Source organism: Coenobita brevimanus, chromosome 43 (genome assembly GCF_032717465.1).
Source record: "Coenobita brevimanus isolate Jiangsu-jjx chromosome 43, ASM3271746v2, whole genome shotgun sequence".
NCBI classification, from domain to species: Eukaryota; Metazoa; Arthropoda; class Malacostraca; order Decapoda; family Coenobitidae; genus Coenobita; species Coenobita brevimanus.
The window spans coordinates 29,245,821-29,259,075 of NC_136996.1; the positions used below are offsets into that span (position 1 = coordinate 29,245,821).

Below are 13,255 nucleotides of genomic sequence, written 5' to 3' on the forward strand. Positions count from 1 at the left end.
TGACGTTTTCATCCTCCCTTGCTCTCTCCGCTTCCCTCCCTCATACCTTCTTTTTTTTCCTACATTCTAAGTTGTTCCTCTACCTTTTCCGTGCACTATTTCCATCCTTTCCATTCCCTGTTTCCTTCCCTCTGTTTCTTCTCTCTTCCTGACGTTTTCATTCTCTCTCTCCTTCCCTCCCTTTCCCCTCTCTTCCTGACCTTTTCAACTTCTCTTGTTCCCTGTGTTTCCCCTTCCTTCCTTACCCTTTATTCCTCCCTTCATCGTACACTTTCTTTTCTCCTCTCCCCTTTCCAATTCTTTCATCCTTTATAACTTGATTATTCATCAATATTTCTTTCTCTCTCTCTCTCTCTCTCTCTCTCTCTCTCTCTCTCATTTTCTTTAACCCAAAGACTTAGTGTTTCAAAATATGAATGAAACCATCTGCTGTTAGGCAGATTAAAAAATGAAGTGTGTGTGTGTGTGTGTGTGTGTGTGTGTGAGAGAGAGAGAGAGAGAGAGAGAGAGAGAGAGAGAGAGAGAGAGAGAGAGAGAGAGAGAGAGAGAGAGAGAGAGAGAGAGAGAGAGAGAGAGAGAGAGAGAATAATAAAACCCAATTCGGCTCCTTTCTGCTATTGCCACTGAGCCGAGAACTGATGACCCCCTTCCCGCCATCACCCCTCCATCTCTCTCTCTCTCTCTCTCTCTCTCTCTCTCTCTCACACACACACACACACACACACACACACACACACACACACACACACACACACACACACACACACACACACACACACACACACACACACACACACACACACACACACACACACACACACACTAAACGAGATCACTTACCCCATACATACCCTCCCCCACACACAACACCACTCAACTTCCACCTCGCCACCTCCTCTTTCACCTTCCACACCACCACCACCACTCACCACCCACCCATCCATCCACCACCTGTACCCCCCCCTACCCCTCTCCATCTACATCCTTCCCCTCCACCACCACCACCACCACTACCACCACTCATCACCCACCCATCCACACCACCAATACCCCCCCTACCTCTCTCTCGTACATCCTTCCCCTCCACCACCACCACCACCACCAGCACCGCCAGCCCCTCTTCGCCTCCCGTCTTTCTCCCCTTAATCCTCTTACCTCGTTATTAATCCCCGAGTTATTTCTTTTCTTTTTCTTGGTTCCTGGGTGTTTTCTTTGTCTTCAGGGAATTCACACGCTTCTGTTCCTTAAAATTTCCTCAGTTCGTTTCTTGTCTTTCTTGTGCAGTTTTGCATATGTACCTGTATCATTATTGGCAAAGTTTCATGTTATCACCATCATCATCATCTCCTCCTCCTCCTCCTCCTCATCATCATCATCATCATCATCATCATCATCATCATCATCATCATCATCATCATCATCACCATCGCCATCATCATCATCATCATCACCATCGCCATCATCATCATCATCATCATCAGCAGCAGCACCATCATCATCATCATCATCATCATCATCATCATCATCATCATCATCATCATCTCTCAGTACCCATTTCCTTCTTATCAGCATCATCATCATCATTATTTCTTTAGAGTCCTTCTCATCTTCATCATCACCATCAGAGAGAGAGAGAGAGAGAGAGAGAGAGAGACGGGGGGGGGTAACATAGGAACTCACATCACGTCACCAAGGTCTAATCCATGACGTCTCATAAGCTCAGAAGGACTCGACTCCCAGGGATTTGGTCCAGAAGGTGATAGGGTTCGTGTTACTCTTAGTTTTATTATTATTATTATTATTATTGTTGTTGTTGTTACAGTAGTAATAGTAGTAGTGGTGGTGGTGGTGCATTATTATTACTAATATCATTATTATTACTATTAGATGATGAATGAAAAAAATATTAGTGGTAGTAGTAGTAGTAGTAGTAGTAGTGGTGGTGGTGGATGTGGTGGTGGTTATAGATGAATTAAAAACTTGTAGAAGTAGTAGTAGTAGTAGTAGTAGTAGATGAGGAGGAGGAAAAGGTGACGACTATCAGCAAATTATAGGTCAGTCTTTGTGTTTATCTAGTGTCGTATAATTCTTAAGATGAGGCTTTACTGGCTCACCCATCAGTTATAAGCTCCTCTCCTTAACTGCCTTCTAATAGCCCTAATTGCCTGTTAAATCATTATCATTATTAAGATGAAGTACTTTGCTGGTCCATTCATCAGTTATTATCTCTCCCCTAATTGCCCTCTAATGACCTTACCCTTATAATTATGGCAATGGGTGTTTTGCCGATAGAGTGCTCGTATTTATCAGTTGTCTATTGGGCTGGTTTTCTGGTTTCCTCGGCCTTATTATCCTTTTCGCGATAAAGGTACAGTATTAAGTATGTGACCAATATGCATTCTTGTACACTGAGCGTATTATGGTGTGTGTGTGTGTGTGTGTGTGTGTGTGTGTGTGTGTGTGTGTGTGAGGATTATTTTTTACCTCTAAGCTGTTATGTTTCGGCATGTTCCCAATTTCGTATACGAGTTGATTCTCAGTTCGTAAAAATAACCTGCAAATATTCCCTTCTATTTCAGATTCTGATTAATTACCATTACACCCTACATGTGACCCTAAATGTACCTGGAGTAAAGAAACACGGCCACATTTACCTCCGCTCTGGAAAGTGTGTATTGTGTTTGTTTCTTGGCCACTCTTATTCGCACACTTTTTCACACTCGCAAACATGGGATTTATTCTCCTTGGCGTGGGGTTCCTCGTAGCTCCTCCTCCTCAGCGATTTACCTTAATATTCTCTCGCACGTTATTTCTGTCGTTTATACCCTCTTCTTGTTCAGGATAATTTTGGGCATTATGTTTCAGCGCCTTGAGGTATTTTGTTCCAGTGCTTTCGAGTTTAGCCATATAATTAGCTTACTTCACATTTTAATCACCCCCACCAAAGAAAGAGGAGGTTATGTTCTCACCCTTGTTTGTCTGTCTGTCCGCAAAATATCTAAAAAAAAAGTTGTCAATGAATTTCTATTCAATTTTGTGGATACGTGGGTCGCGGGACAAGGAGGAGTTGATTAAATTTTGGTGGTGATCTGAGTTGTCTGATATAAGCGCTAGCGGAGGTATGCGTTCTCTGAGTGCGCTTAACTTGTATCATATGTTATTTATATCTGTTAAACGCTTTCATACGCCGAGGATTTCTAGTATTCAGTTACAGAAAATGCCAGACGATACAAGCAAGAATGGGTCACGTGAGCTTGGAGGTGCTGATAACATCCCCAGTATTCTTGCCATTGTCGGGGAAACTTTTAATTTTTTTCGTTCATTATAAGCTAAACTGTTTTTTTCAGCCAAGAGTAAGTTGTATTAACCCAAATGTTAATACCGTTCACACTAACAAAATCATAAGAATGAACTGAACATGATACCTTGTTTCCTCTTCTCACTCGGCAGGTAGTCGACACGTCCCTAGTAACTTGTCCTGTGGTTGCAGAAGTTCAGTTGCAGACTGATTCAAAATAAGCAGATTTTAATAGTTATTGCTATAGTTATTGCTGTTTTTGCTTAACAGCAGTCGGTCTGTCCGAGGAGACCCATCAAACACAGGTAAGCAAATGCATCTGTGGGGCCCTCCAGAGGTACTGAACAGTACAGCATATACATCGTGTAGATACCGAGCGCTCCTTTTGCGGTAGATAGCCTCTCAACAGGGTCGAACCAGGGCCCTTCCCCACGTCGAAGCGCAAGGAAATATGATACGGTATGGCTCCTGAGTGGACGTTGCAGCTGCAGCACCTGGAGTGCACCACCTTACCATGGGTAGACGCCTCGTCAGTGCCAATAAAGTACTTTTATCTGTCTTGCTTATTGTAAAGGAACTAAAAAAGAAAAAAAAAAGATACATTGGGTCTGTCGACAACACGAGGGTGATTAATACAGTCACATTATGTGTTGCTATGTTCCAGTTTCCCTCCGGAAAACGAGGGAAGCCTTCACTTGGTGGCGCTGATATAGATGGTCGGTTCCGCTGCCCTGTTATATAAACGTTCCTGAGCTCACTCCCAGTTCCACTGAAAGGCGGGTGGTGGACTGCCGGATGAGGGATACTTCAACCTTCACTCCACCGGGATAGTGTTCGGATGAACCTGGTGTTGCAACAACTGTTACTGCAGCGACTCGCAACAGTCGAATTTTACAAGAAGGTCCTCATTTTTTTTTGCTGGATAAGAGTATAACAAGAAGCGGTGCCATGGCACGGCAAACCCGTCCTCGGCAGTCATTTTAGTGCTGACTTAGGCTATAAACACAACAGGGTATCTAATCAAAGGTGACACATATCAAATTTGGAGTAAATCGGGTGAAAATTGACGATTTTATGCCCATTTGAAATTTTAGGCCCAACCCTCCACCGCTAACTGGGTGGTGACCCCATGATGTCATGAGATATTATAGGATGCAGATTTGAAAGCTGCACTTTTGGGTATATATATGACGAATTTGAGAGTAGTTATGGCGAATATATATATATATATATATATATATATATATATATATATATATATATATATATATATATATATATATATATATATATATATATATATATATATATATATATATATATATATATATATATATATATATATATATATATAGATAGATAGATAGATATATATATATATATATATATATATATATATATATATATATATATATATATATATATATATATATATATATATATATGTTGGGGGGCCTACAGCCTGGGCCTTGGCCCAGTGTGGCCCAAAATTTAATCAGGTGATCAGGTCATAGCCCATCATCCCTGTAATTTTAGTCAGAATAGCACCAGTAATTTTCGCATAAAATTAACAGACAGACAGACACAAACAAATTGACAGACAAGCCGAGTGAAAACAGTATCCATCCCCTTCCCTCCGGGGTGGGGACTGGTAATAATTGGGTAGGATCTTTTATAAATGTTTTTCCTCAAGCGGTATTCATAAACTTTCTTCAGTTTGTGTATATGATTGTTTATGATTTTATCCTTAGTCCTACATCAACCAAACACTTCACGACCAAACAGTAGTAAAAAAAAAAAAGAAAAAAATTAATAACAAAAATGATTCCTGATAACAATTCACACCTATGAGAACTGTTCCGTCATGCAAGTTGATTAGGATCTTAAAAACGCCCCCTCCCCCTCTGTTATTTTATTTATTTATTTTTTTGCCTGTTCCAGAGTATCCCAGGGCTGGTGGTAGAAAACGGAATTACTTTTTTCTTTCTTTCCCCCCTTTTTTTTACGTTGCTGGTAATTAAGTATTTGGAATTACCGGAAAAGATGTTTATGGAACCCGGGTGTAATCAGAGCGGGTATAGAAATGAGGTTATGAGATGGTGAGGCGGCGTTGGGGGTTTTCTGGGAACGAGAGAGAGAGAGAGAGAGAGAGAGAGAGAGAGAGAGAGAGAGAGAGGGGGGGGGGAGGTAGCGTTTAACTAGAAAAGTTTACAACTTAATCTAGTGCTTTAAAGAGGGACGAGACGATACAACGAGACGAGATTAGACGAGATGCAACGACGAGACCAGAGGAGACGAGACGAGAAAAATGCCATAAACGTTTACATAAAAAATGTTTGTAGTTTAATGTGGCGTTGTTTTGAAGGATAAACTATTTGCCTGTCGTCAATATGAGAAGACTTGTATACGTTCCGGTGCTGCCATCTGTTGGTGTGAGGCCGAACTTTAAGCGTTTATACCTCCCTGTTAAAATGAGTTGCCCATCTTATAGCTAGTGCAGACTCCGCTTGTGGGAACTGGAGAAGAGCAAATGAGATTTTTTTTTTTTTCCCCATATCAGTGCATCTTATAGCTGCTGCCACACTTCGCTGGAGTTGATCTGATTTGACCCGGGCAGGCCTTTTATATTGTTTTTTTTTTTTTTCTTATGACCAAATTCGTCGCTTCTGTTACACATTGCTTCATAATATTGTTACTACTGTATATTACTGTAACACAAGTTTCATGTATTGTTTGTAGAAAATGGAGAGAACACTTTAAATGGATGGCTTAAACGATCCTCGTATAACCAGGTAATATTGCCCAGGGCTGTTTACGGTTCACTTTGTAGAATCCATTACGTATCCCTCCAGGTATTCATCCATCCATCGTTCCATCCGTCAGTCTAATTCTTCATTCAACCATACACCCATAAATTCCCACAACTATTTATATATCCTTTCACTCGTGCACTCAGCTGCTTTCGAGTACGTACTATGCATGTATCCATCAGTTCATCCTTCCATCATTCTTCCTTTCCGTTGATCTATATGTAATCCATCAACAAAATGTTTATATGTTATGTACTGTAAGTATCTGTAAAACTGTCCATTCAACCAGCTGTCCTTCTGTATGAATATCGTACCGTATCTGTCCATCCATTCAGCCACATGCATTATACAGTATATGAAATGTAATATATGTTTACGTCTGTCTGGCTAACATCCATCACCCAGTCTACAGGGTGGTCCGTAAATGGCGCTTCGCGAGGCTCAGCTAGCTGTATTTATTGTGTAGCGGGGACGGCTCAATCTGCTGGTGTTGGTGCAGGATGTACCAGCGAGAGTAGGAAAAGAATTAATGATTTAGGATACACATTGAAAACGCTGATTGAGCAGTTTCCTCAGCACAAACGAAATCACCGGGAGGAGTGAAAATGGAGCTTTATAAATGGACCACCTTGCATATCGAGCAAGCACTGAGCTATCTTTGTCTTATTCTCCCCAGGTCTGGTGCAGGGGCGGGATGGCGGGCGTGGCGGCGGCGGCTACATGAACCTTCCCTCACCCAACGTCGCAGCAGAGGTCAGTAACTACATACTTCCCCGTTATTGGGTGTATTTGGGCTCTTTTTGTGTTGGGTGTAGCTGGTGTGTCATATGTGTTAGGCCTCATGGGTCTGTTGTATGCTTTGTTGTCTGTTGGTTCTGTTGAGTTGGGTGTCTGTTGGTTCTGGTGAGTTGGATGTCTCTTGGTTCTGTTGAGTTGGGTGTCCGTTGGTTCTGGTGAGTTGGGTGTCTGTTGGTTCTGGTGAGCTGGGTGTCCGTTGGTTCTGTTGACTTGGGTGTCTGTTGGTTCTGTTGAGTTGGCTGTCCGTTGGTTCTTTTGAATTGGGGTCTGTTGAGTCAGCTGAGTTGTCTGATGATTCTGTTAACTTATTTATCCTTTGGTTCTGTTGTTTTAAATGAGCAAAATCCAGTCAGTGATTAAATTTCTAAATACGTGACTTAAAATGACTAAGTTATGCAGTATACGCAGACTTGTATTATTATTATTATTTTTTTACAAAGGCTTATGGGGGCCTGGAGTGTCAAAAAATAAGCACCCATATATTACGGCACGTGTTGATAGTGTAGGCAAAATTACAGCTCAGTTCGAACACCTTAAAATAGGATTCCATGTATTCAGTATTTCCGGTCTAGATATGACTCTTTTCTTACCGGTTTATCTCCCCTCTGATCTTCTCTCCCCTTCTCTTTGCTTTCATATCAGTCTCGTACACCCCACTTCCGCCTCACACCCTCGCTTCCTTACTCTCGCCTAACCAGAATTCTGTGTTTATTATTTAGTCTTCTTTAAGCACACATATGAGTGTTCCGCAGTGTATTTGTTTTCTGTATGTAATTAATTTTAGTGTGCCTACCTGTATCTGTCTGTAAGTTTGTCCCTCTGTTAGTTAAAAAAAAAAAAGTCAAAATCTGAAAACCTGCACAATATCTCCACTTCAATAAAAATCAGAAAACCCAGTTCACTATCTGTTCACTTTGAGACGCCTAGACAGAGTGAGTTTAAACTGCTGGAGGTCAGGAAGACAGTACAGGGTGTTCCATATATAATACTGCTCTTGCACTTTACTAGTTAAGGTTTCGTGTGTTGCCGGGACAGCTCTTTCAGTGTTATCAGTGTCCATCCTGTATCACTTAATCAGTTTCTACTTACTTTTGCCACACCCCCGCCCACACCAGCAGACTGAGCTGTCCACGCAACACATTAGATACAACCGAGTGAGTTTTTTACTGGAGCGCTGTTTACAAACTACCTTTATATGCAAAACGAATAGAGCCGAATTACATACATGAAAAACTTTGAAATGAGAGTACCGCTTGATTATCGAGTTTGATATCTAGAGTTTTTATTTCATCGGCTTTTATGTATTTGAATCTTTTTTTTTTTTTTTTTTTTTAATGAAAGTCGGTTCCTCTCTATTTGTATCTATTATGTTCCCTTTGTCCAACTGTGTATTTCCTACCAATGTCTATCTTATCAGTGTATCAATATTGTGTGTATGTATTACCTGTCTGTTGATATGTGTGTTTAACTGTATCTATCTACCTGTATCTCTTCACCCATCTATCTCTCTGTCTATCAGTTTTTCCTTTCCCTCGTATATATCTTTCGGTACCTGCACTCCTCTCCCTATTGATTTAATCTCACCTCACCCTTCCATTCATATCCTGTCAACCCCATACTCTCTCTCTCTCTTTCTCTCTCTCTCTCTCTAAGCCAGATTTTTATTACATTAATTTTTATGCATCTTTTCACATACTCATTTTTCTCTGCATTTCCACATTAGTAATTGCTTTTCTTGTTTTAATTCTTTCCAGTTTCTTTTTTATTCTTTATTCGTTTTTCTCCTTTTTTCTTTTCTTTTCTCCTTCCTTCATTTATTTATTTTTTTCTCCGTTTCATTTCCCTCTACTTTTTGGTTTAATTTCGTCTTTCAATTTTTTTCTTCCCTCATTCCTTATATTATTATCTACTTTTTTTTTTCATTAATCTGTGAACGTTCTTTGGTTTTTACATATTTCTTTGCCTTGTTCAAAATTTCTTCTTTCTGTTACTTTTATTTCTTTCGTCTGTAATTCCATCCTTCTAACGTTCCATCCTTTCCTCTTCCTTTTATCCATCCTTTCCTTTTTTTATCCTTTCACTTTCTTACATTGTATTGATTATTTCCATTATTTCTTCATCTTTTTTCTTTCTTAGATCCTTCGTTTTCATAATTTACTTTTCTTTCTCTTCATTCCCCTTTCCTTTCCCTTTTTTCCGCATATATTTTTCTTTCCTTCGCCACATTTTCTCCTCCTCCTTTTCCCCTCCATATACTCCCCATCTAATTTTCCTTCTCCCGCCTCCTTCCTCCCGGACGCATCATTCTCTCTCTCTCTCTCTCTCTCTCTGCTGTGCTATCCTTTTCTCCTGCTTCTATGCACTATATTAGAATTAAGGCCGGACCACCTCGTAGGGACCGTAAGGTCTTTGTGGTCTGTGTATCTATGTATCAGTGTAACTCTATGTAACTCTCTCTCTCTCTCTCTCTCTCTCTCTCTCTCTCTCTCTCTCATTTCAAGGAGATCCCCATGTGGAAGGTGTGTGTGTGTGTGTGAGATGTGGGTGAGCGGTAGGGGAGGGAAGGAGGGATATGGGTAGGGGTGGGGATGAGGGATATGGGTAGGGGTGGGGATGGGGGAGATATGGGTGGGGGTGGGGATGGGGGAGATATGGGTGGATATAGAGGTGGGGATGAGGATAAAGATAGGGATGGGATGGAAATGGAGGTTGCAGATATGGGAAGATAGGAGTGGATTGTATCTCTAGTTTGGGGTGGGGGGATGGAGGGGAACGGAAACAAAAGAATATGCCCAGACCAGCCTTTGTTTCCTCTTTCATCTGTGTTGTAGGAAGAGCAGGGAAAAAAGGGGGACCTGTTTTGACGTCCCATCCAGTCCTTTGATGTTTCCTGGGAAGAGTGACGACTGTATATCTAGTTTTGTCTGGCCTCATCGTAATAGATATATTTTTGTTTACCTTAATTATCCACTTGTATAATACTGATGCAAACTATACTGATAATTAAGAGGTATACATATCATAGAGAGAACGTACAGTAAGCCACAGAATAGAAATTAAGTGTATGTTCATGATGATGATGATGATATGTCCGTGGCAGTGATGATGGCGATAGCAGTGATAGTAAGGACAACGACGACGATAATGATGGTAAAGATGACCATGAAAACGATGGCATATGATGACAATGAAAGAGGAGGACGATAGCAGATGATGACGACACAGACGAGGGTAGTGACAGTAGCAGTGATGATAACGAAGACGATGACTATGACGATGAAGATGACGGTGGGAGTGACGACGATGACGACGATGAAGATGACAGTGACAGTGAGAGAGACGACGACATTGACGACGAAGTGGATGAATCATGCAGTCTCGCCTACTTAGGTCTTTGCCTGGGAGAACACAGTCTTGTATTGAGTTTATGTCGTTTAAGAGACCCGTTCATTTTGCCACGTCAGCTTTAACTTTACGCCCCGGTGCTTTATGTAAAGGTGTAGTCGGGCCTCTGTTTAGTTACTGTTAGTTCCCCATGCCTGGATTATAGTCAGCAGAGGAGGCTGACTATAGTGCGTTTACTCTTACCTGGCTAAGCTTCATAACCCCTTGCAGCTCAGGTGAAGGGTAGGGGTAGTCAGATTAGAGGATGTTTGACTGGTAACCAAGGAGACTCATACCTCATAATTAATGCTCGTAGAGTATCATGCAGCCACTTACCCTGGTCACAACTAGGGCTCTCTCCAAGGCTAAATAACGGTATAGTTCGTTTACCTTAACTTGGCTCAGATTTTCGTTCTTTTGTATAGCTTATTGCAAAGGGATCAGTGACGGAAAAAAATAGTTACTAAGTCTCTACATCCTTTCCATGGTACTTCTTCGTGATTAGCGTTATATTCTAGCAATATCTATTGTTACAACAGTGCATTCAAGATGTAGAGGTGGTAATTTTAGACCAAGTTAGAGTACAAAGAGTAAAGTAGCAAAAAGATAATATTACGTCTCTACATCCTTTCCGTAGTACTTCTTCGTGACTAGCATCATATTCTAGCTTTAATATACATGTATTGCTAAAACTTTTGGTGAATTCAAGGTAAAACGGTAAGATAACAGAAAGAAAAATGAGATAATTTTACTGACGGGATAAAGGCTAAAAAATCTTTCCAGAGGCTGATAAGATAATCTGTGGGAGATGAGGTACATTAATTGCATGTAATTTGGCGTTATTGGATTTACCAATACCTTCAGTGCTCTCTCTCTCTCTCTCTCTCTCTCTCTCTCTCTCTCTCTCTCTCTCTCTCTCTCTCTCTCTCTCTCTCTCTCTCCTTCCTCTTCCTCTTCCCCCTCCTCTTCCTCTTCCCCCTCCTCTTCCTCTTCCCTCTCGTGTTCTCGCCTAAATCATTGTCCAACCAGCCCACCTTAACTCATTCTCCCTCACCTGGCTAACTCCTTCACGTAAGCGCTTATGACAGGTTAATGGGAGGCTGTGTTAAGTCTTTAGAGGGAAGGAAAAACGGAGGGAGAGAGGGAGGGAAGAGGGAAGGAGAAAAGGGCGAGATGAGAGTGGGAGAAGAGGGAGGGAGGGTGGGAAGAGGGAAGGAAAAGGTGAGAGGATGGAGGAAGAAGAGGGGGAGAGAGGGAGGGAAGAGGGAGAAAGACATGGGAGAGGATGGAGGGAGAAGAGGGGGAGAGGAAGGGAAGAAGGAAGGAAAAGGAGGGAGGAGAGAGAGGAGTGAGTAGGAGGAGAATTATAAGAAACGGCGAGAAGAGAGAGAAGAAGAAAGAGGAGAAGAGAGGCAGGGAAAAGAGAGAGGGAATGAGGGAGAAAGAAGAGGGAATGGACGGAGGGGAAAGAGGCAAGATGAAGAAGAGGGAGGAGAAAGAAGCGAAAAGACCGAGAGGGAGAGAAAAGATGAGGTAAGGAAAGGTAGGGAAGGAGGGTGAGAAACAAGAGGAAGGGAAGAAATCACGGAAAGAGGAAAAAGGGAGAGGAGGAAGGAAAGAGAATCGGTTGAAGAGATGAGAAATGAGAGAAGAGAAATGAGAAAATGAATGGCTGTTTTATATCTGCAGAGGAAGCGGAAATGTGGAGTGGAGAGAAAAGAAGGAACAGCGAGAGAGAGAGAGAGAGAGAGAGAGAGAGAGAGAGAGAGAGAGAGAGAGAGAGAGAGAGCTATATTAAGCCTTTAGAGAGTGAGGAAAATGGAGGGTAGAGAAGAGGGAGAGAGAGTGAATGGAAGAGGGAGAAGAGAGGCGGCGGGAAGAGGAGGAGGAGAGGATGGGACAGTGAGAGGAGGAAGAGGACGGGGAAATGAAGGAAGAGAAAAGAGAGATTGAGGGACTAGAGGGAGGAAAATTGGATGGAGGGGTGAGGAAAGAGAAGAGGAAGAGGAGGAGAAAGAAAGGAGGCAGGATAGGCAAGGCTAGGAGGTAGGGAAGGAGGTGGGGGTAAATGGAAGGGGAGAATATTAGAGATGTGTTAAGATCTCAGGTGGGGAGGCGAAGTGCGGGGAGGAAGAGCAAGAAGGGGAGAGAGCAATGGAGAGGAGGGAGGGGATGAAGAGATAAAGAGGAAGTTGAATAGAGGAAAGAAAAAGAAGAAAGGAGGGTGAAGGAATGGATAAGAAAGGAAGGAAAAGAAAAGAGTGCGTGGGGGTTGTGTTCAGTCTCTTACGGGGAAGAAAAATGGAAAGAGAGAGAGAGAGAGAGAGAGAGAGAGAGAGAGAGAGAGAGTTAGGAGAAGAAGTGGAGGAGGGAAAAGTTCATAGGAGCCTCGGAGGAGTGTTGAGAAAGAGAACGAACGAATTAAACGAGATTAGACATGGAAATAGAGAAACGAAAAAAAAAAGAAATGTAAAAATGTGATACCAGGAATGAGATGACAAATGTGTGTGTGTGTGTGTGTGTGTGTGTGTGTGTGTGTGTGTGTGTCCAGATAAACAGAACACCAAATTGCTGAGAAATTTAGATCGGGAATGAAAACAGAAAAAGACCAATGTAAAAATATGCTTGAAAGTGAGGGATGACAGAAAAAAAAAAAAAAGTAAAAGATCCACATAAACAAGAGAACAAATTACTGTAAAGGGTTTGATTAGAGATTACAGAGAAGGTAAATACTGCTTTTAAAATGTAACTTCTGGAAGTGACTGGTGACAGAAAAAGAACTCGCAGATAATTGAAGAGGAAAAGCAAACGTTATTAATGAGAAGGAACAGGAAAGAAGAGGGAAAATGAAAAAAAAAAATGGCAAGGAAAAGAAATAAATAATGAGAAGGAAAAATTCAGGTTAGAAAATGATTGAGTAAACAAAGTAAACAAATTATGGCAAAATATAAAGAAAAAAATCGTA

The 13,255-nt window shown here is 41.5% G+C and overlaps 1 protein-coding gene across 3 annotated transcripts in view; it reads left to right on the top strand.

The window, feature by feature from the left end:
* LOC145397755 (uncharacterized) overlaps positions 1 to 13,255 on the top strand; it is a 602,404-nt gene that overhangs the window by 403,784 nt on the left and 185,365 nt on the right. For all 3 annotated transcript variants that reach the window (XM_080270779.1, XM_080270777.1, XM_080270778.1), the window contains exon 2: positions 6,785 to 6,861. In XM_080270779.1, the coding sequence (XP_080126905.1) occupies positions 6,829 to 6,861 (33 nt within the window). In that variant the 5' untranslated portion in view covers positions 6,785 to 6,828. The remainder of the gene's footprint in view (positions 1 to 6,784; positions 6,862 to 13,255) is intronic.